This window comes from Biomphalaria glabrata, chromosome 14, assembly GCF_947242115.1.
Source record: "Biomphalaria glabrata chromosome 14, xgBioGlab47.1, whole genome shotgun sequence".
NCBI lineage: Eukaryota > Metazoa > Mollusca > Gastropoda > Planorbidae > Biomphalaria > Biomphalaria glabrata.
The window spans coordinates 10,758,876-10,779,117 of NC_074724.1; the positions used below are offsets into that span (position 1 = coordinate 10,758,876).

The 20,242-nt window shown below is 32.7% G+C and overlaps 1 protein-coding gene across 4 annotated transcripts; it reads right to left on the reverse strand.

The window, feature by feature from the left end:
• Window positions 1-936: 936 nt before the first annotated feature.
• LOC106051330 (uncharacterized) lies at window positions 937-20,242 on the reverse strand. Of its 4 annotated transcripts, XM_056009770.1 has the most exons (7): window positions 20,088-20,236; window positions 14,199-14,219; window positions 13,038-13,109; window positions 7,836-8,621; window positions 5,364-5,387; window positions 4,263-4,357; window positions 937-3,492 (listed from the first exon to the last, which is right to left on the reverse strand). In XM_056009770.1, exons 3-7 carry the CDS (start codon window positions 13,099-13,101, stop codon window positions 3,304-3,306), a joined length of 1,158 nt encoding a protein of 385 aa, XP_055865745.1. In that variant the 5' UTR covers window positions 13,102-13,109; window positions 14,199-14,219; window positions 20,088-20,236; the 3' UTR covers window positions 937-3,303. The 4 variants fall into 4 exon arrangements, with proteins under 4 accessions (XP_055865745.1, XP_055865744.1, XP_013061955.2 ...); XM_056009769.1 differs by lacking the exon at window positions 14,199-14,219 and having other exon boundaries at window positions 20,088-20,242; XM_013206501.2 differs by lacking the exons at window positions 5,364-5,387; window positions 14,199-14,219 and having other exon boundaries at window positions 4,263-4,351; window positions 20,088-20,242.

The window sequence follows — 20,242 nt, forward strand, 5'->3', positions numbered from 1 at the left end:
TATCTTAACATGACCAACGCATAATTTTTCGACTCAGAACCGGACACAAAGAAATGAAACAACATATGTTCCGGAAGCTAAACGTCAGGACTAGCGAAAACCTGCCCATGTGGAACATCACCAGAGAATTCTGACAATGTCCTTCAAAGCTGCATACTAGATCAAGAACTAGACTTTGGCCCCAAAACCCTCATATAGAAGAAAAACTATACATAGAACTGCCTGATCTGGAAAGCACTGCGCGGTTCATCTCATATATAGGATTACTGATCTGAACCCTCCAACGTGTAAAATGAGAACGAAGAAGAAGACTGAATGTAGAAACTTTTTTTTTAAAAGTGGACAGATGTCTTGTGAAAGACAAACGAACGTATTTGGTCTGAAAAGAAAGTATGGCTGTTATTATGGAGCACAACATTAAACAGCATTATGTCTTACAAGCAAACAAAATAGTTTTAGCCACGAAGAAAAGATACCTCTGGAGATTGAAGGATTGGTGAAAATATTTACCAAGAAGAGACAGGAGTCAGAAGGGTGCTCACATTTTAAGGAAAGTAATGAAGTCATTTTTCGACAGCGAATGCGTAATCAAGTGCCTGCTAGCAGTGATTGAGACGGGGGGGGGGGGGGGGTTCCCTGAAAAGATGAATGCAGTCAAAACTGTCAACTTTGTTCAGGCTGATTGTGCATAGATAGTGAATATCTACTTAAAATAATAAGATCGAATAAATAGGTAAAATTTGATTCGCGATTTTTATATGACTATGAAGGTTGGTTTAAAGGATGTATTATTAAAAATCAGTTAGCAGGAAATATGTTATCTAAATATCTGATGAGAAATATACTTGAATGGCTTCATAATTTATTTTGCATTATTTACATTGCACAGTCACATAGACTTGACATCACAACCAAACAAAATTAAAAAGAAAAGACAAATGTATGTACTTTTATTGTTTCATTTCTTTTTATTGGCAACATGTTTATAAATAAGTCCAGTATTTCCCAAACATTTTCACAATTGTAAGAATTCAACGGAACATTTTGCTTATTTTTTTTTAGGTTGGATCATTTCCTATGTGTTAAAAAAATAAAGGATGATAAACCAACATTTTTATTTATTATAAATTATAGAACAATAATAAAATAAAGAGAAACATAAGAATAAATAAAGTTGAATGAATTTGATGGTGTTTTTTAAAGGGCAAAAATCTGGCATTGTATTGATAAGCTTTAGCTCGAGCTTGATTCTATATTACGATTTTGTTGAAATGTAACAGAAAATCCTGCGCCGCACTAAAAGTTTGAAGGAAACTGAAATAAAATAACAACAGCTTGTTTTGAAATATGATGGTGTTCTTCAGACAAACCAGAAATCATTAAATAGTTGATCTTTATTTGAAAATAGATTCAAAATCTACAGCAGTTCAAATTGATATTTTATAATTTTTTTTTCTGCTATTGTTACCGTACTGAGAAGAGCTAATGAAATCAATATTTATTTTTTGCATTTACCATAGGAATTAGTTCATGCGTGGGCCACTATTTAACTACCTATCAGGCAATGGGAAACACTACAGTTTGTAAAATACTGAATTTAGTCTTTATCACAGATCAAATTTTAAGCAATGCTTAATGTGTCTATCATATATCTTATATAATACAGACGTTACTTCAAAAGAAGATGATTACGTCCTACGTGTCATGCATTTAACCATTGACCTAAATTCTGCCAAGTCACTGGTTTTTCTGGCTAGCTCAGGCAACCCATTCCATGCTCTAATAGCACTAGGGAAGAAAGAGCATTTGTAAAAATTTGTCCTAGCATATGGAACGAGGAATGTGTCTTTCTGAGTGTTTTATTAGATTTTGTTTTTGAATTTGAAAATTATAGTTCAGTGTTTTCTATCCTGAAGGCTTACTAAATTTAGTGATTTTACTAAAGGTGTTACTCTAGTCAAATGTGAATATTCGTTTGTTACTTATCTCACTGCTCTATTTTGTGTCATCATCATTTGATATCTGTTTAGCGTGTCTCCATGTTAAGCTTAGTGTGCTCCAGTCAAATCTCATTTATAGACATTCATGATGTAGTGATATATGTGCAAGGTTTATGTGCTATTAAAATCTCAAGAAATACAACAATGCAGTTTTTATTCTTTTTATGTTGGATTCTGCATCTTAAGGGGGGGGGGGGGGGGAAGCATGTTTTTGAAAACTTCATAAGTGTGAGTTCCATTAATCTTAGTCCCAACAAAGTTTGATTGATCCCCTTTGGATGATAATATTAAATGAGAAACTGGGAGGCTTAGTGGTTGAGTGGTAAAGCACTTGACTTCCAAACCGGTGGTTCCCCGTTTGAATCCTGGTGAAGACTGGAATTTTGAATTTCAGGATCTTTGGGCGCCTCTGAGTCCACCAAGCTCTAATGGGTACCTGACATAAGTTGGGGAAAAGTAAAGGTGATTGGTCGCTGTGCAGGCCACATGACACCGTCGTTAACCATGGGCCACAGAAACAGATGATCTTTACATCATGTGCCCCTTAGATCACAAGGTCTGAAAGGGGAACTAAATGAGAAACTATGCCATTCGATTCCAAGGGATGCAATTCAAAATAGGAGTTTAGATATTCTCAAAGCTTTCTTAAATTATGACAAATTGACAGCCCTACATGGGGGTAAAAAAGCATAAGATCAATCCTATATGAAAAATGTGACTAATGGAATTTTTTACTTTGTAATAAAGAATATTAAAAAAGCCAGACTTCAAATGTAATGTCCTTTAAATTCAGAGTGTAAATTCAAAAGCCATATAATATGCAGAAAAAGGAATGATGCTCACTTTTGATTGGAAATAAAAACTTGACCATGGTTATTGTTCAAATTATTATTTTACTAACAATGTTTTGTTTGTTTTCAATTTGGAATTCTTGGTTATAGTGATTCCATTACACAAGTATAAAGACATAATTTTTGTTTCTGGTAAGTAATCACAGAATGCATGTGTTGGAACCCTGGATTGCAGATGCATGAGGGTTATTAGTTGGGTAATCTTTCCTGCAGCCCACATCAAGTTTATATGATGCAATTATTTACTAAAAAAAAAATGATGACTACAAATAGGTAATTCTTTCACATTGGTTTGATTATCCCAAGGTTTCCAAGCATTCATGTTTGGAATCAACCTTTAATTACCCTGGAGAAAATGAAATATATGTCAGGAGGACTAGCTTAAATGACATGAACATTTATAGTTCTTAAAATTAATTTTTGTGAAGCAAGATGTTAGATCTTTTAGTATGTTATAATTCATTTTGTGATATTTTCAGGAATATTGTAGAGGAAGCAGTCAGGTCATTCCAATAGTATTCAAGCAGTTTATCATCTTTCATAACTTGTGTATCTCCATTACTTAGTTGCAGTTCAAGGTACAGCTGCTCTGAAGGAACATTAATTCCTATTCCACATTCATTTATAAGAGACATTTTGGTCTGAAAAAGAAATATTTTGACAAAATAAATTCAAAGAATAATATTTTTTAAAAATATATTATGTATTATTTAGACTCCCAAACAAGATGCCAGTCCCAGAGCACGCCTATATAAGAAAAACTCTTAAGAAGAGCTGCCTACTCTTGAAACTATTATGCAGTTCATCTCAGATATAGGGCTATGGCTATTTGAATCCTCCAACATGATAATGAGAACACAGAAGAAGAACTTAGAAATGTTTAAAGTTCTATTTTCTACCAAAATATCATAACGATAACATACATCGAAATTTATCAAAACTAAATAAAAAGTTCAAGACTGGCTTGTATGTACAATGAAAAAAAATGTATTCCTCATTAAGTGTATGGCTTTTTAAAGTCAATAGTATTTATTTCAAAATCAGTTTTCTTTCAGCAGTTCTGGAAATATCAAAAGCCTTATACAATAGCATCATTAGAGATCCATTGCCTAAATTTGTGAGAACTTTTACTAATTAAAAGTAAAATTCATATATATTTTGGGTTATCATTTTAAAAAAAAAAGACTGTTGAAAACTCTATGATCTATGTTCTGGATATCCATTGAATTTAAATTGCCACAAAATATAATATCAGCAGTACACATGTCCTCAACCCTATTCTAATGTAAGCAAAAGCATATGTGTTTTCCAATAGCATAAACTGTTAAGAATATAATAAACAAATGAAAGACAGCCAAATAATTTTATTTAGAGTGAACATAAATTTTCAACCATTAAAAAATATACATACATATTTAACTGTACGATCCACTTGCCAAACATGACACTTGCTGGTAGTTCCATCAGGGAAATGTACATCACACTCTATTCCAACAGGCTCTGAAACTAGAATGATGAAACTCTTAATACTGCATTTTAAATCTTCATTTCACAAAATTAATTTTGATACTCATGTAAGCCTATTCTAAAACATTTTAGAATTTCTTCTAACTCAATGGGCGCCAAATGCATGTAAATATTTTACAAAATATCCCTGAGAATATTAATGAAGATTTGTTTCATAACACTGCCACAAAAAAAATTAATTGTAAGCTTTTAAAGATTTTTACAATGCTTTTTCACTTAAATATCTCAAACCATCCATCACTTTCTGAAGTTTTAAGTATTTTCCTCACTTTCCATTACCTGTTGATAGCCTACTTTAAAATTTGAATTATAATATAACATAATATAACATAATAAATAGATATTCTAGCTTTTAATGTGGCACTAGTTGCTTCATTCTTCTACACACCAAAGCCATGTCAAACAAGTTAGAATGATAGATGACTTAACATTTTTTTCACATAGAAGCACAATCATGATAAAAAGAACTCTTTCACTAAAGGTCATTAACTAAATGTTATTGTGTATCATAAGTCAAAATAAATTAGAATCAAATATAATTTTTTTTCTCAAAGTTCATTTTTAATGTTTTCATTTTTCAATTAAAAGTTCTGATATTAATACACTATTAAATACACCAAAAATGTTAAAAAACATTCTTAGATTTCAAATATTTGCATTTGTATTTAAAAGTTGTTTGAATCAAGGTGGAGAATTTCTAAATAAAAAATTTCATAATTTCAAAAGAAATTTTGTTTCTGTTTGGTGGATTTAATTCTGAAAGTTTTTTATTTTTATTATCTTTTTTTGGTAGGGTTTTTGAACTGGCAAAGAAAACTAACTGCAGCTCTCTGCTCTACATCACATTCATTCAGTACATTAAAACGTTTTTTTTCCTTTAATTAAAAATAGGCAAACGTATATATAAAATAAAAATGTAAAAAAAAATAACTTAAGTATAAAGTCAACACTAAGTTTCTTTATAAAAATGAATGAATGTGCTTACAACATTGAACTGGCCTGTCTGTTACTGGTTACCATGAGAAAGGCAAATGAAAATTTTTAAAAATATATATATTTTTTTTTTATTATTATTTTATTTTATACTGGTAATGTAAATTTAAAAAAAATTCTGCATTTTAAAATAAAATAAAAACATTCACTACTTCATACGTAGTTCTAAGTATCAAGAAATTACAACAATGATGTAGATTTCACTTAATAATATTTATGCCGGTAGGGCATAAAGGCATGTGACAAGTGATGAGGGCATTCAACATCAATAAAAAAAAGCATTACTGATCTTATCTAAGCCCTAAATCAAAATCCGAATAGCCTAGTAGTTCTAAACAACCAAATTGGAGAATGTAACGACTAGAATACCAATAACATGGCTTTATTCAACAAAATTAGACTACAGTAAACAGTGAATGAAACCAGCACGTCTAGCATACCACTGATGCAGTCTATACACACACACACACACTGGAAATGAAACACATCACACAATGGCCATGACCTTCAGACACGCTGGACGCACGCAGAAAATCAACTCAGTTACACTACAGAGAAATTTTAGGACCTCCATAATAGTGCGGCAAGGATGCATTCTCTGTCCAGCTCTTTTTAACTTATTTCTGGAGGGTATTATGACTCGAGATTTAATCCTAGCTTGACAATAAATGGGTGGTATATTTCTAATCTCTGGTTTGAAGATGATATAGACCTCATTGGAGAAAATTGAGACCAAGTACAAGATCTTACTTCAAAACTGAGCGCTGCAACAGAGCAGTTGACATGGAAATCAGTACTGAAAAAAGCAAAATAATAGTTTGTGGTGAAGATGTTGCGTAAAGTTGAATGGCAAAACATTAGAAGAATTTGCCTCATTTAAATACCTAAAAAGAGATATAAGATCAATAAGAGATAAAAACCCTTTAAGCTACAGGTCTGCTGCCATGGCCAAATTATAAAAAATCTGGAAGAATAACATCAGATTACCAGTACAATTAAAACTGTATTCTTCGCCAGTGGTCTCTGTACTTTTATATGGCTGTGAAAGTTGGACACTGATTGTTGAGGCTGAAAGAAGAATCCAAGCTTTTAAGAGTAAATGCCACAGAAAATTGCTGGGTATCAGATACCAGGAAAAGCAGACCAATGAGTTTGTAAATTACAAGTCAAAAATGAAGAACTCAATACTGTGAAGGGATGAAAGCTGAGCTGGTTCGGTCATATTGTAAGACATAAGTCACCATCAAAAGTCAAATTCATGGTACAGCATGAAGAAAGGGTCATCCAAAGAAAAGATGGCTGGACAACAAAAGAATGGACCAGACTCTCTCTTGATATCCTACTAAGAACAGCTGCTGACTGGGAAAAATGGAGCACCCCTACGACGAAAGTCAAGGGACAGATGATGATGATGAAGTGAGCAATGTCTATCTATTCAGTATCTATACAATATTGCTTAATGAGATTATTTTATAATGTTGAAAGCCAGTTTTAGCACCAAGGTACATTTTACCTCACTTACCTAAGTACGAGATGTTCTTCATAAAACGTTTATGGGTATATGGTAAAATCCACCTATACCTTTCTTCCCCCCCCTCCTCTTTTTTTGCAATTTTCCCAACTGGTCCAGATAAGTGATAGGATCATAGCATATCGAGAAAGCTAAAAGCATGAAATTGCGCTAAACAAAAGAATGTGTAAAAATATTATTAATCTCACAGATTTATTGTTGTTGGTCTGGATCTATAACAAATTTAATTACATGACTGATCCAAATTAATTGATACAATTACATTTTGTATAAGCTTTATTTTTTTAAAAAAAGTATTGTTTAATTATAAATTATAATTAGACATTAGCTTTTTATCTATTAATTATTCTTATTATGGCTGCCTGGTCATGCGGTTTGCGCGCTGGACTGTCGTTCAGATTTATCGATGGTCCCGGGTTCAAACCCTGCCCGCTCCCATCCCCCGTCGTCCTGCGGGAGGTTTGGACTAGGAAGTAATTATCTTCAACTCTGAAGGAACATCCGAAACATGTTAATCATTTTACAAACATTTTCGCACTAGGATATGAAAATGAGTACAAATAAAAATGGAATAATATTTCAGTCATTTCACAGGTAATTGGTACTTAGAATATGTTCAACCTGATAATTTAAATATTATATATTAGTTCCAATTGTTATTTAACTACAACATACAAAAAAAAAAAAAACTTGGTAAATGTAACTTAATGGAATTTGAAGAAAATTATATTTACTTTTAGATTATATAAGAAACTTTATAATTAATATTTCATCTCATATTATTTTACCATTTATACTTTAATAAAGGCAACAATTTGTAATCTTTTTCATTTGTTATTTAATTATTTTTTTCTTCAGATGTGAAATCTGTGGCATTTATATAATAACATTTTTGTTTTGGTGTTCTTTGAAAGATTCATATAATAAGCTTACCTCTTGAACTATTGACAAGAACATCTATTGGCTCCCATGGAAATAATGTATATTTAATACTGTCATCTAGTATACGAATACTTAGATTAGGAGAAAAACTGCGTCTCTGCTCCATGCAAGGATTGCTGGAGCCATAAGTCCACCTTCCAACACTAATGTGTTTAGACATTCCATGAGGATGAGATGCGATCACTGCAATGCTTTCAGATAGAGATTGTACATATCTTGACTTTGAAATCATTTTTAAGTTTGAAATTATAGTCTTTATCAAAGAAACATCAGTGGTGTGACATTGAAAAATACTCCAGTCTTCCTCTTCATTTTTAATGCTCACAATCTTACCTGTGACATGTTTCACACCTTCTTTGTTCTCTTCATCATCAAAAAAGAAATTCACGTAACAATGAGAGGCCTCAAGGCTATCAAAAACAACATGGCATGCTGTTTTAATGCTGATGACTGCAGTGGTACTCTCAGTAATACAGAAATGTTTCAAAGCTTTAAGATTTTTAGGTTTTATATCTGTCACAGTTCCAGTGCCAGTCCACAATGTACCATTTCCACAAAAATACAAATAATCTGCTGGCCTTTCAGGGCTTCTTACCGTAACTACTATTCGAACAGTTAAAGCTGCTAGTGATAGAATGTAGTTCAAAATATCTTCACTCCTGTATTTTTCTGGAAGATGCTCACTGTTAAAAGTTTTCAAAGGTATAAAATCCCTATGTCCAGGATTATGGGTGCAAGCATTCCAATGTAATTTACTTATTGGAAATACTACAGCTTCTGGAATACATTTTAAACAAATGTTCAAATTATGCAATGAGCTATAAAAAATTACTAATTAAAATGAGAAATAAATTATTATTCAAATGTAATATCTACATACAAAATTCATTCCAAACTTTCCAGGACCATTTCAATTGGTTCTAAATCCCTCTTGTTTCAAAGAATAGTATGTATGTAATTATCACAAATATTGGAAATGCCACACTTCAACTGCCTATAACCAATACATACACATTTTGACAAATTATTGAGGGCTACTCTGAAAATTAAACTGAATAAGAAAACCGAATTGAATGCTTTTTCAATTTTATTTAAGTAAAAAGATTTTTTTAAATGTAAATGCTGGCATTTGTCTGTATGGAATGGCTATCTATAATAACTAAAAACTTTACATAGCTAGTAATGATATACACATTTCATGTGGTGACAAGCTAAACAATAAAACTTGATTTGATTACTTAAGTAAAATAAGGATGACTATAGGTTTATGTTAAAATAAAAAGTTTATTATAATAAAAATCAAACAGTGGAATTCAGTTAATTCTAACTTGCATAAATTAAAATTGCTTTTTATTTTAATTCACTTCATTTGTTGGGTATTTTCCTTATTGTTCCTTTTGAAAAAAAATTCTGTTTATTAGACATTTACTATTTCAGATAACATAAATAAACTTAGAAACAACACCTTTTTCATCTGACCAAAATAAATCAGATATCACTTTTGGCATTCCTCCATCCATCAAAACGCTACTGTTGATGTAACTTTGCATCACATGTATATTACATTATGTATAGCCCTCCAATGACCTAGCATGGGTGATGTCACTAAATAGCCGACAAACACCTCACCCTCTCAATACTGCACATACCAGACAGCATGCTCTACTGTATAGGTAAGTAAACATTTGGATTACCCCACTTTGACTTTCTGCTTCACAGAAGGTACTGAGCTAAATGTCAGACCACTGAACACATTTTTTGTTTACTTTATGTTGGTGCAGTCACTATCTTTTGCTTAAAAGCTATTTTCTAAGTTCTAATTTGAATTTCGACATCAAATTTTTAAAATCCTTTGAAAATTAAAAAAAAAAAAAACAACTAAAAAATGAAGTATGAAACACCAAAATGTTTGAGAACTTCAAAACGCTGTAGACTAGTCATATTATTGAGTCATTTCCCTTGTTAAAGTGTAATTTAAGCTCTTTTACAAAGCTTATATAAGCTCACTCTGTCTATCTGGTAAAAAGTTTGTACACATTATTTCTCCCACACCTAATCCCACACCAATTAACTATTGGTAATTATTTTGTTTGGTATCTCAAACAAAGGAAAGAAATTGTAATGGGTTGAAAGGCTGGTATGTTAAATTAGTCCCCTTTATACTTTGTATCTAATAGAGAAAAGTTTGAAACTAAATATAGGTAACTATGCATGAAATCCTTTTTTTTTCATAAGCATTTCCCTGGCACAGTGGTTAATGTATTAGCTTTAGGAGGTTGAGGAGGCTTTAGCCAGTGGTTTTGAATTCAGGTCATTCACTTTTTGTTTAAATGCATTTATTAACTACTAGAAGTCACTGTCAAATACATTTAAACTTTTCTTTCATTAACATATTTTATGACATTAGATATACACAGGTGATTCAAATGTGTGATTTGCATTACAACTGAGACTAGGACATCAGTGCCTTTCAATTCAACACAAGTTGGGCTGTGGTAAATGTTTTAAACATAACAGAATGTCTGAAAAAGCTCTTTATAAAAAAAAACAAAATAAAACAACTCATCCTCAGTTATGGCAATTACAAAGCCAGACTACAGGCTAAATGAAAGATACAACTTTTAAAATCAGTTCAGTATAACAATGTTTGACAGCAATAATTGTATTTTAATATAACTATAGCCTTAATACTCAGTTTATCAGTAGCAAAAACTAACTTTTTTATCAACTATATCAGTGATGCCCAACCTTATTTGGTCTGCGGGCCATTTTAATTCTTGGCATTCGTGTCGCGGGCCATATCACCAAAAAGGAAAAAAAAATACAATAAGCTATTTTTATTAGTTTTATTTGTGGACCTTATTACATAAATTAATGTGATGCATGAAGTTTATCCAAAACCATCTTCTGAATATCTGGCTGCATAGATGAAACACCAAGTTGAAGCACTGAATCTAGATGTTCATCTGTGAGTCGATTACGTCACATGGATTTCGCATATTTCATAACTGAAAAAGTTTGTTCACACAAATAAGTGCTTGAAAAACTTGTGATCACCCTTGTAAGTCAATCAGTTCCAGTTGCAGATCTGTCGAAGCACTTGACACATCGGCAGCAAATGGATTTTGAAAAAGACGGATTTCATTTTTAAATTATGAAAATCCACAAATCTTTCACTGAAATTATTCATCAAGAGCCTCAGATGTTGGATCATTTTTTCTTTATTTAGCTGCTCATCATTTTGTAGAGTGGTTCAGGTTGGAAGTGTTGAATGAAGAGTTGCAATTTTGTTTGGAAAGCGCTTATGTCTGCATACACATGTCTGCATACACATGCGAAATCAATTTGTCTTTCCCTTGTAGTTTGGTGTTGAGTTCATTTAGATGTGATGTGATGTCGCATAAAATAGCCAAATCCCACAACCATGAGGGGTCGTTCAGTTGTGGCACTTGTTTTGATTTTTCCATCATAAATACTTCAATTTTGTGTCTCAAATAAAAAAACAACGTATTAATACCTTTCCTCGGCTTAACCAGCCCCCGCACTTCACTGTGAAATAGAACGTCTTCATATTTCTGTCAGAAAATCTTTGATAGTTCTGTGAGTCAACGCTTGTGATTTGATGGAATGTACAGTACTGAACACAATCAACATCACATGGTCTAGATTCAAAGATTTTGTATGGTGAATGATGCAGTGAAGACGCAAGGGTTGTTCCATTTGACTCAACAACTTTTTAAAATAACTCTTGCTGTCAGTCCGCTGTGACATCCAGGCATATTTCTAGCGCCATAAGTAATCACTCCAACTAATTTATTCCAAGGAAGAGCAAGGTCCTCTATGATGGCTGACACTTTTTTGAACAGGTCTTCTGCAGTTGTAGCCCCATGCATGCTCCTCATAGCTGCTAACTCCTCTTATATCAAAATTTTTGTTTGTACCGCGAATAAATACCAAGAGTTACGCGGTATCAGTTATGTCAGTGGACTCATCAGCAGCAATAGAAAACATTTCGAATTCTGCTGCTCTGTCTTTTAATGTGAATGGAAATTGTGTAGTGTCATGCGAAAAAAGCTGACAGCTTCTAATGCATTCTTCTTTTCAGGACACATTTCTTCCATCACTGCTAGCAAGCACTTTTTTTTACACATTCGCCATTGGATAAAGGCTTCATTGCTCTATTTAGGATGTGAGCTGTAGCTGGCCCTTATCGCCGACTCATTTTCTTGTCTCTTTTTGTTAAATATTCTCGTCAATCCCACGATCTCTATTCGTAACTTGGCAATCTTGTCTTCATGGCTCAAATCAAGAATGTCACCATTTGTGTTTATGTATTTGGTTTCATAATGCCTTTTAATGTTATGTTCTTTAAAAACAGCCACACTTTCTTTACAAATGAAAAATGTTGACTTATTATCGAATTCCGCAAAAAAGTAAAGATCTGTTCACTTTTTAAAAAGTTTCTACATGCAGAATCCACTTTTCGTTTCTTAGGTTTTCCCATTTTATTAAATCACAAACGTTAAACACTACGGTACCAATCGCTTTGACATCAAAAGAACACGACCCAAAACGAGGCATCAATGATGCTCTGTGTTGTACACACAAGGTGTCAAGGACAGGCTAGCTCAAGATAGTAGCGGAATTTTTCAAGATTTTAAAAATAGCTGTCAAGTTTTATCGCCATTGACAAAAAACAACAGTTGTGTTCTTACAATAAAAAAAATATTGAATATGAATATTAGAATACCAAACATAAAGATGGAATTCACCAAAAAAAGAGTGAGAATTCTAACTTAAAGAAAATATCAAATTTAACTTTCTCATTTTTACATTTTTTAATCATTTTGTTCCAATGTTTTGGCGGGCCGGATTGAAGCACGCCGCGGGCCGGATCTGGCCCGCGGGACGTAGTTTGGGCATCGCTGAACTATATCAACTCAAGTTGCAAGAAAACATACTGGCTTAATTTTTTTTTGTTTTTGAGATATAAATTTAACATTGAATATATACAAAATAATTGTTTAAAAACAATAGTATCTTTTTCAAAAAACTACCAAACAATTTTTTTCTATTTTAAGTTACATTATTACACAGCATTGTCAATAATGCCAAAAAAAAAACAACAACATGATATATATTTCTAATGTTTTAAATATTCATTTGCTAAAAAAAAACAAGAAAAAAACATACTTTGAGATTTTTCAATTATTTCATCAGAGCTGGTCTTTTCTGAATTGACAACTTTTTTGTCCATTGAAAATCCTTTAATAAAAAAATGTTAAGACTGCTTTAAGTACGAAAAAATAAATGCAATATATAAGAGACTTCTTGAAGTATAAATAAATACATATAACATTTATATATCAAAATGTATAAATAACACTTTTTTATCACTATGTTTAAAAAATAAGAGAGAAAAGAAAAATTATCAATTGAGTACGAAGTTAATTACAGCCACAGATTGAGTAACAAAAATAGTTTACTCTTTTTTTTGAGTTCTTAAACTGGTGAGAATAAATAAAAAAAGATATAACATAATATATAAGTAGGGTATATGGAGTTGTTTTTTTTAAAAAGATCTAGATATAGTTTCTTAGAAATGTTTTAGAATATACTCCACCTTTTTAAAAAAAGTATTTAAAATAATTTAAACAAATATTTTTTTATTCAAATTGCTATTTCATAGCTATAAGTACCAACAATACAAAACAGTTTATTTCTATTGTATACAATACAAAAAAAATTAAAACAATAAACATCTAGAAATCTCAACTTCTGAATTATTTGGCTATCATCTAATTCCTCAGCTTTAGATAGCTGCTGGGTATTGTGGTATAGGCTTTGGATTGTCATCATGATGGTCCCTAGTTTGTACCCTTAATCCTTATGTGGACTACGATCAAACTTTTAAATTATTCTGGCTATTGTTTGTAAAATGCCTAAACCAGGAAGAAAACAGAACAAAGTTATGGGAAACGACAACACACTCATGAAATGACAAGAAGCAGTAAACCATATCAAAAAGTGTAGGTCTCTACAAATCAATGAGGGCAGAATTAAAGATATAAATGCAGAAATCCAAAATAAAAATCAAGAAAACGAACCAGCTTACTTTTACTGAATGATAACAAATCTAAAAAAAAAAGCGCCAGGTCCAGAAAAAAATGACATGCTACTTCACTTTTGGTTCTCAAGCCAGAAAAAAAAAAAAACAGCTAAAATCTTTAACCCAGATTAGCAATCAAGTAGATTAGCTTTGAAATAAAAAAAAAAGTAAAAAGCACAGAGTAAAGCATCCAAAGACTATGGCCCTCCAAAGAATATTCTTAAGAAAAATTAGCTGGTACAGACTGGGGAGCAAATCACAACATTCTGAAAAAGACATAAAAACCAGCTACATAAGGACCTGCACATCAAGCACATCTCATCAAAGTCCAGGGAGGTCAACTACAGATTGATCTTTAGCATGAACCCTACTTTAGTGACAAAAGGCACACAAACAGTGTGCAAGTTGTGCGGGGAAATAAAAATGGAAGATATTGCAGATGGACAAAGTTCTCCTTCTTCGTTCTCATTGTTATGTAGGGGCATTCAGATAACTAGATATATAGATAAACTGCGTAGTGGTTTCCAATTCAGGCTCTATGGCTGCGCACCAGCGCACTATAAAGAGACTGAAATGAATGGAAGAAAGGAGGAGGAAGTGGAATGTTTTGATGGTTGTTGATATCCACCTTTCTTTGTGATTTATTTAATTAAACTTGTGTTGTCTTTGTTTCCTTGCTGTTAAGTTGCTTCCTGTAAATGTAATAACGTTGGTGTCAAAAGTGGGATCATAGGTGACTCAACGGATGAGAGGTAGGTTAGTAATGGCTTCTCCTGTTATGAAACAATTAGGCCAACTCTTGATTAAAGAGTTAAAACAAGAGCTTTGAAGATTGGTGGTAGTAAGGAGACGCTTACAGCTCGTCTCCGGCAGGCCCTGAATGACGAAGAAGAAGACCCGGACAGTTATGAATTGGAAGTAGGGCCAGATATAACTGAGCTCTTAGGTAAGATGCAGGAAAACATGGGCACAATGAGGATTGAATTCCAAGAGAAATTAAATACAATGCAGGTCAATATTGAAAAGATTGACACATTTGATATAGGAATTAGAACAATGCAGGACAAAATAGACACACTAGACACAGGGATCAGGACTGAATTGGTATCAGTGAGAAAATAACCACAATGGAGGTCAAGATGAACCAGAGAGTCGATGTGGTAGAAAAAGACATAGCAGAACTGAAGGTTCAAGTTAGAGAAGAGTTCAGCAAGGCGGAGATCAACAACCATCAAAACATTCCACTTCCTCCTCTCTTCCATTCATTTCAGTCTCTTTCTAGTGCGCTGGTGCGCAGCCATAGAGCCACTACAGAACATGGTTATTACAGTACTCATTTTTACTACTGGTCTACTATTTTAGTCTACACACTTGGCCAGAATATTAAAATTCTTTATATATATATCTAGATTCCAATCTAGATCCATGTCTAGATCTAGACTCATCTGAAGTCTTATCTTATCTTATATAATACAGTAATACAGACGTTACTTCAAAAAAGAAGATGATTACGTCCTTACGGTCCTACCCATCATGCATTCAGTCATGCATGTTAACCAATGACCTAATTTCCACCAAGTCACTGGTTTTTCTGGCTAGCTCAGGCAACCCATTCCATGCTCTTAGTCTAATAGCACTAGGGAAGAAGAAACATTTGTACAAATTTGACCTAGCATATGGAACAAGGAATTTAGATCTAGATCTTAATCTAGACCTAGAGTAGTTTATGCTATTTGGACACCTATAGGCCAAAATTTCAAAGTTTGAATTTGACAGCGCATTATTTGACAATGGTTTGACATAGAAAAGAAAATGAAGTATCAAAATCTTCTTTAGTTTAAAGGAAAACTCCGATAGTTTTTCAAATTTGAGTTATTGACAATATTTAAATTCTGCGTAAAAAGTTGTAATAGTAAACATTATATCATTTTTTATTTAAATTCTTAGAAAATTTTATATTTAATAAATTAGTCAGTAAATTCTTGACATCTCAAAAAAAAAAACGGGATTCCTTGAGATTTTGTTTTAAGTTATTTCATGCGTCACTTCCCTAAACAATACTGAAAGAGAAACTTGATTTAACCAATCGTATGGCTTCATTCTTACAGTAGCTGTTAGTAGTGTTAGGCTGTTAGGCTTAGTGACGGCCTAGTCCAGAGCTATGATACAGTTATATATATAAACATGTATAGATAGATCCAAAAGCATTAGGATAACCAACTCGAGAAAAAAAAGTAACATTTTCATCTAAGCCTCTCCCTATCCTAAGAAGTAAATAGATCGTTTGTCTGAATGGTTCGAACAAGCTGGTCAGTGTAAGGCTAGTCGAGACTACGTGTAGTCAGTCATGACAAGAAAACCAAGCGATAGTGTTTGTTGTGTGTTGAGTGGTCTGGCGAGAAAATACACACTGACGTGATTAGTCATGCATGTAAAGCTACTTTTAATACGCATTTTTTCTTTGCTTACAAGATCCTAGATCTAACTGCATAGACAAAGATATATTTCTTTTACGAGAATGTAAACTTTGCTGTATGGTCTCCTGTTATACAATAAGTCAATAGATTAAAACACCTTTGTGACGTCACATAGAAACCCAGTGAAAGTCTGACTGTTTTGGATGCGCAGGAAAATTACCTCAGAAAAACATCAATTACTAAGTTGTTATTGCAAATAAAAAAAAAAGAAGAATATATTCATTATCTGTAAATCAAAACACATATTATATCAAAAATTGTCAAAACCATCGGAGTTTCCCTTTAAGGACAATAAGGATGACTACTTATATTTGTACCCCTAACCTATATTTGTTATTATATTTAAGGTCAAAGAGGCCATGTGTTTTCATTTAATTCAGATAAATTTGACCCACATTATTTGATTCCGGACACCATAATTTATTTCAGACAGTCTCTATATTTAGGCATCAATAAACTCAGATTTTAATTCTATATTAACATTTACTAAATTTTAAGATCCCCAGGCATAGCCCCTCACATAAAATTATTAAGATGTTTCCAAATTATGCATAATTAAAAACAAACAAACAAAAAATAAAAATATGAACACACTTATTCTACCAAATTCACTGGGATAGTGACTTCTACACAGACTTTTAGACTTTTTTTTATGTTTGCATGATTATATGTGTGTTGAATGTTTGTGTTTTTTGTTTATTGATTTAATAAATTTCTAATACAGATGAGATGATCTTTTGTAGTATCATACAGATTAGGATGGCCATTCTTGCCTAAACACTAAACTGCTTCAGGAATCTTCTATATTCTCTCTATATAAATCTAGATCTATCTAGTACATGGGTGGGCAACCTTTTTGTATTGAGGGCCGCATTAAGAAAAATTTTGGAATGTGGGGCCGCATATACATATATTTATGTACTTACAACTTTGAAAAATACGCTAGCTAACTGTGTATAATCTTTTAACTCATGCTGTATTATGCATTCACTTTTCATTTTTCACACTCCCAATTTAGGAATTACAACAAGAGTTAGTCATTTCTGAAACCAATTTTACGATTTAAAAAAAAATTATATTGTCTTTTTACATCACAACATTTCACCCAAATGGACAGTTGTACTTAATGTGAAGTATTTAACTCTTTACACTGGTGCGTAATGTTCCGGAATAGTGACACTATCTTACTAGTTGTTATCCTTGTGACTGCTATCAAATTACAGTTTCCACAAAACAGTACTTGTTGACATATGTATTTGTACCCAAATAATGGGAAAGTTTAGCAGCAAAGTTTTTAAAGCGCAGAAATAAAACTCTCGCAGAAGTACTGACTGGAACTTCTCTTTCGAGTCATAATTAGAGTTATGTCCTCTGGAGCTGAATCAGCTTCTGCGCTAAATAGTGAGCTGATGGTATTGAAAACTGGTTCTTGACGTTTTAAAATTTGCTTTTATAAATTCTACAATTATGGAATAATTGTTGTACTTTTAACCATTTCACTACAAATAGTTTCTCTAACTTACAAACGGCCGTGGGATACACATTTGAGACCAAAGGAGGAGAGATGTAGACGGCTATGCCGAGGACAGATGTAGACTGCGATAGGAAAATCTAAATCGACCACCGGGGACAATGGTTATGCCCGCGATAGATGTGGCAAATATATGGGTCACAGCTGGGGCTGTGTAGCCTTGTCCAAGGGAAATACTGCATTCCTCTTTAATCTTTGAACTAGAAGACAAGCCTTAATTTTATTTTTATTATTAGAAAAAGTTTCACCTTTCAGCAAAAGAAAATGAAAAAAAAACTGTTCTCGCTTGTCTAGAGAAATTGGAAAGCTTTATTTGAAAAGATTTAACATGCACTAGCATTTCAGCAATATTTTGATTATAATTTTTCAGGTACATTTCGGATCTGCTTGTGGTTAAGCCTCATAGATCTGATTAATATGATTTTCTTAATATCGCTCTATATAACATGTTTATACTTTATGCAGCATTGTGCAAACTTTCCTATTTAAAGTTTATGGCTGGGATATTCTTTATTTAAAAAAAAACATAAAACAAGAATGTTTTTTTCATTAAAAGGTCGAGCTCCATCAGTTATTACATTTACCGATTGAGACTTACTTGAAACTTTTTATAATGAGACACTTTCCATAATTTATAGAGATATTTAGAAATATTTTTATATATAATATATTTGAATTTGTTTATGTATAAACTGTGAGCACACCTAATTTATGTAGGTGTGTGCGGGCCGCATGAAACACTCCGGTGGGCCGCATGTGGCCTGCGGGTCGTATTTGCCCACCCCTGATCTAGTCTAGATCTAAGCATTTAACTTCATTCAATATACCAAGCTCACTTCAAACATTTGCTCATTTATTCTCTATACAAAAAAAAAAAAAATATATGTATATAGATCTAATATTTAAATTATAAGATCATTAACACTGATGTCCAAAACTGGCTGTCTGAAATAAATTTTGGTAAGAAAATCGTAATTTAATACAAACACCCTTCATTTAAATTTGTGATTGTATGGAATCAAACAACTTGGGCTTGGCTTATGAATCAAATAAATCAGCTCCAAAAACAGAATATAGAATTTAATAAAGTGCGAAGTTCAAGCAGCCCCCATTTGTCAAGAGGTTCGAACAGTTCACTTTTTATTGCTATAACTTTTTTATTTGAATGTTTACCAAATTACTACTATATTGCTACTGCGCATGCACCTTTTTTCTTCAATTCCGACACATACTATTTCCTTTTCCTTGTAAAGACTAAGTTCATGGTGAGGTCAAACTCAGGAGGTGTGGAATTATTCTTTTTTACTACCCGGTAGTGAAGGAAATGGGTAATGGGCTTAAGGCTATTTTTAAGTCTGATGGCACATCAGCTCATAGAGACTATTTGAAGTTGTGGAGGGTAAGAAATCCAATGGTGCAATGGCTTGTGTTCTTGCGCTGGAGTAAAAAGAAAATGACTTTATAGTGAAAATTAAATATTGAAACATGTTTTTACATATATTTTCTTTGATCTGTTCGAACCTTCCATCAACCCATTCGAGCTTACTAACTGGGGAAAAATCCGCTCGAGGTAAAGTACGCTTGGCGATACCTAACCTACACCTCTTTGAACTCATGTTTAATTTTAACCAAGCCTAGTGATACATTAAATCCAATCTATTTTAATAGAAAAAAGGACGAGGAATTCAGAGATACCATCAGTTTTTTCATAGGTCAGACCATTACGGTGCTATAAAAATCCAAACATGAAAATTGCTGCCTGCGGGCTTAATAATTTCGAACTTCGCACTTTGACTTTACTATATTAAATATTGCTGGGCTCCTTATTACTTATAAGTTAGACTTAGCCAATCAAAAAATATTTTATATAGATCTATATCTAGATCTAGTCTTAAGACTCAGTGTCTTAGATCTAACCCTTTAAAAAAAGTTTAGCGGCCACACTTGACTTGTTTATTAGCCTAGGCCTAGGGCCCTAGGGCTAGGCGCCTAGGGTAGGCCTATGCCTATACTTCTATAACTATAGTAATCTATAGTATACTATAGTCTGGCTATAGTCTATAGAGTCTATATTCTATATCTAGGCCTAGGAGTTAGGTACAAGAAATATGTGGTGTAAGTCTTACCTAGACTTTAGAATACTCTAGATCTATATTGAAAATTGTAATCTAGACTACTAGACTAGATCTAGAAATAATCTAATCTAGATATCTAGATCTATATTCCTAGATGACATATTCACTTTGCGATCATATGTTGACATTCCAAAAGAAACCCAAGA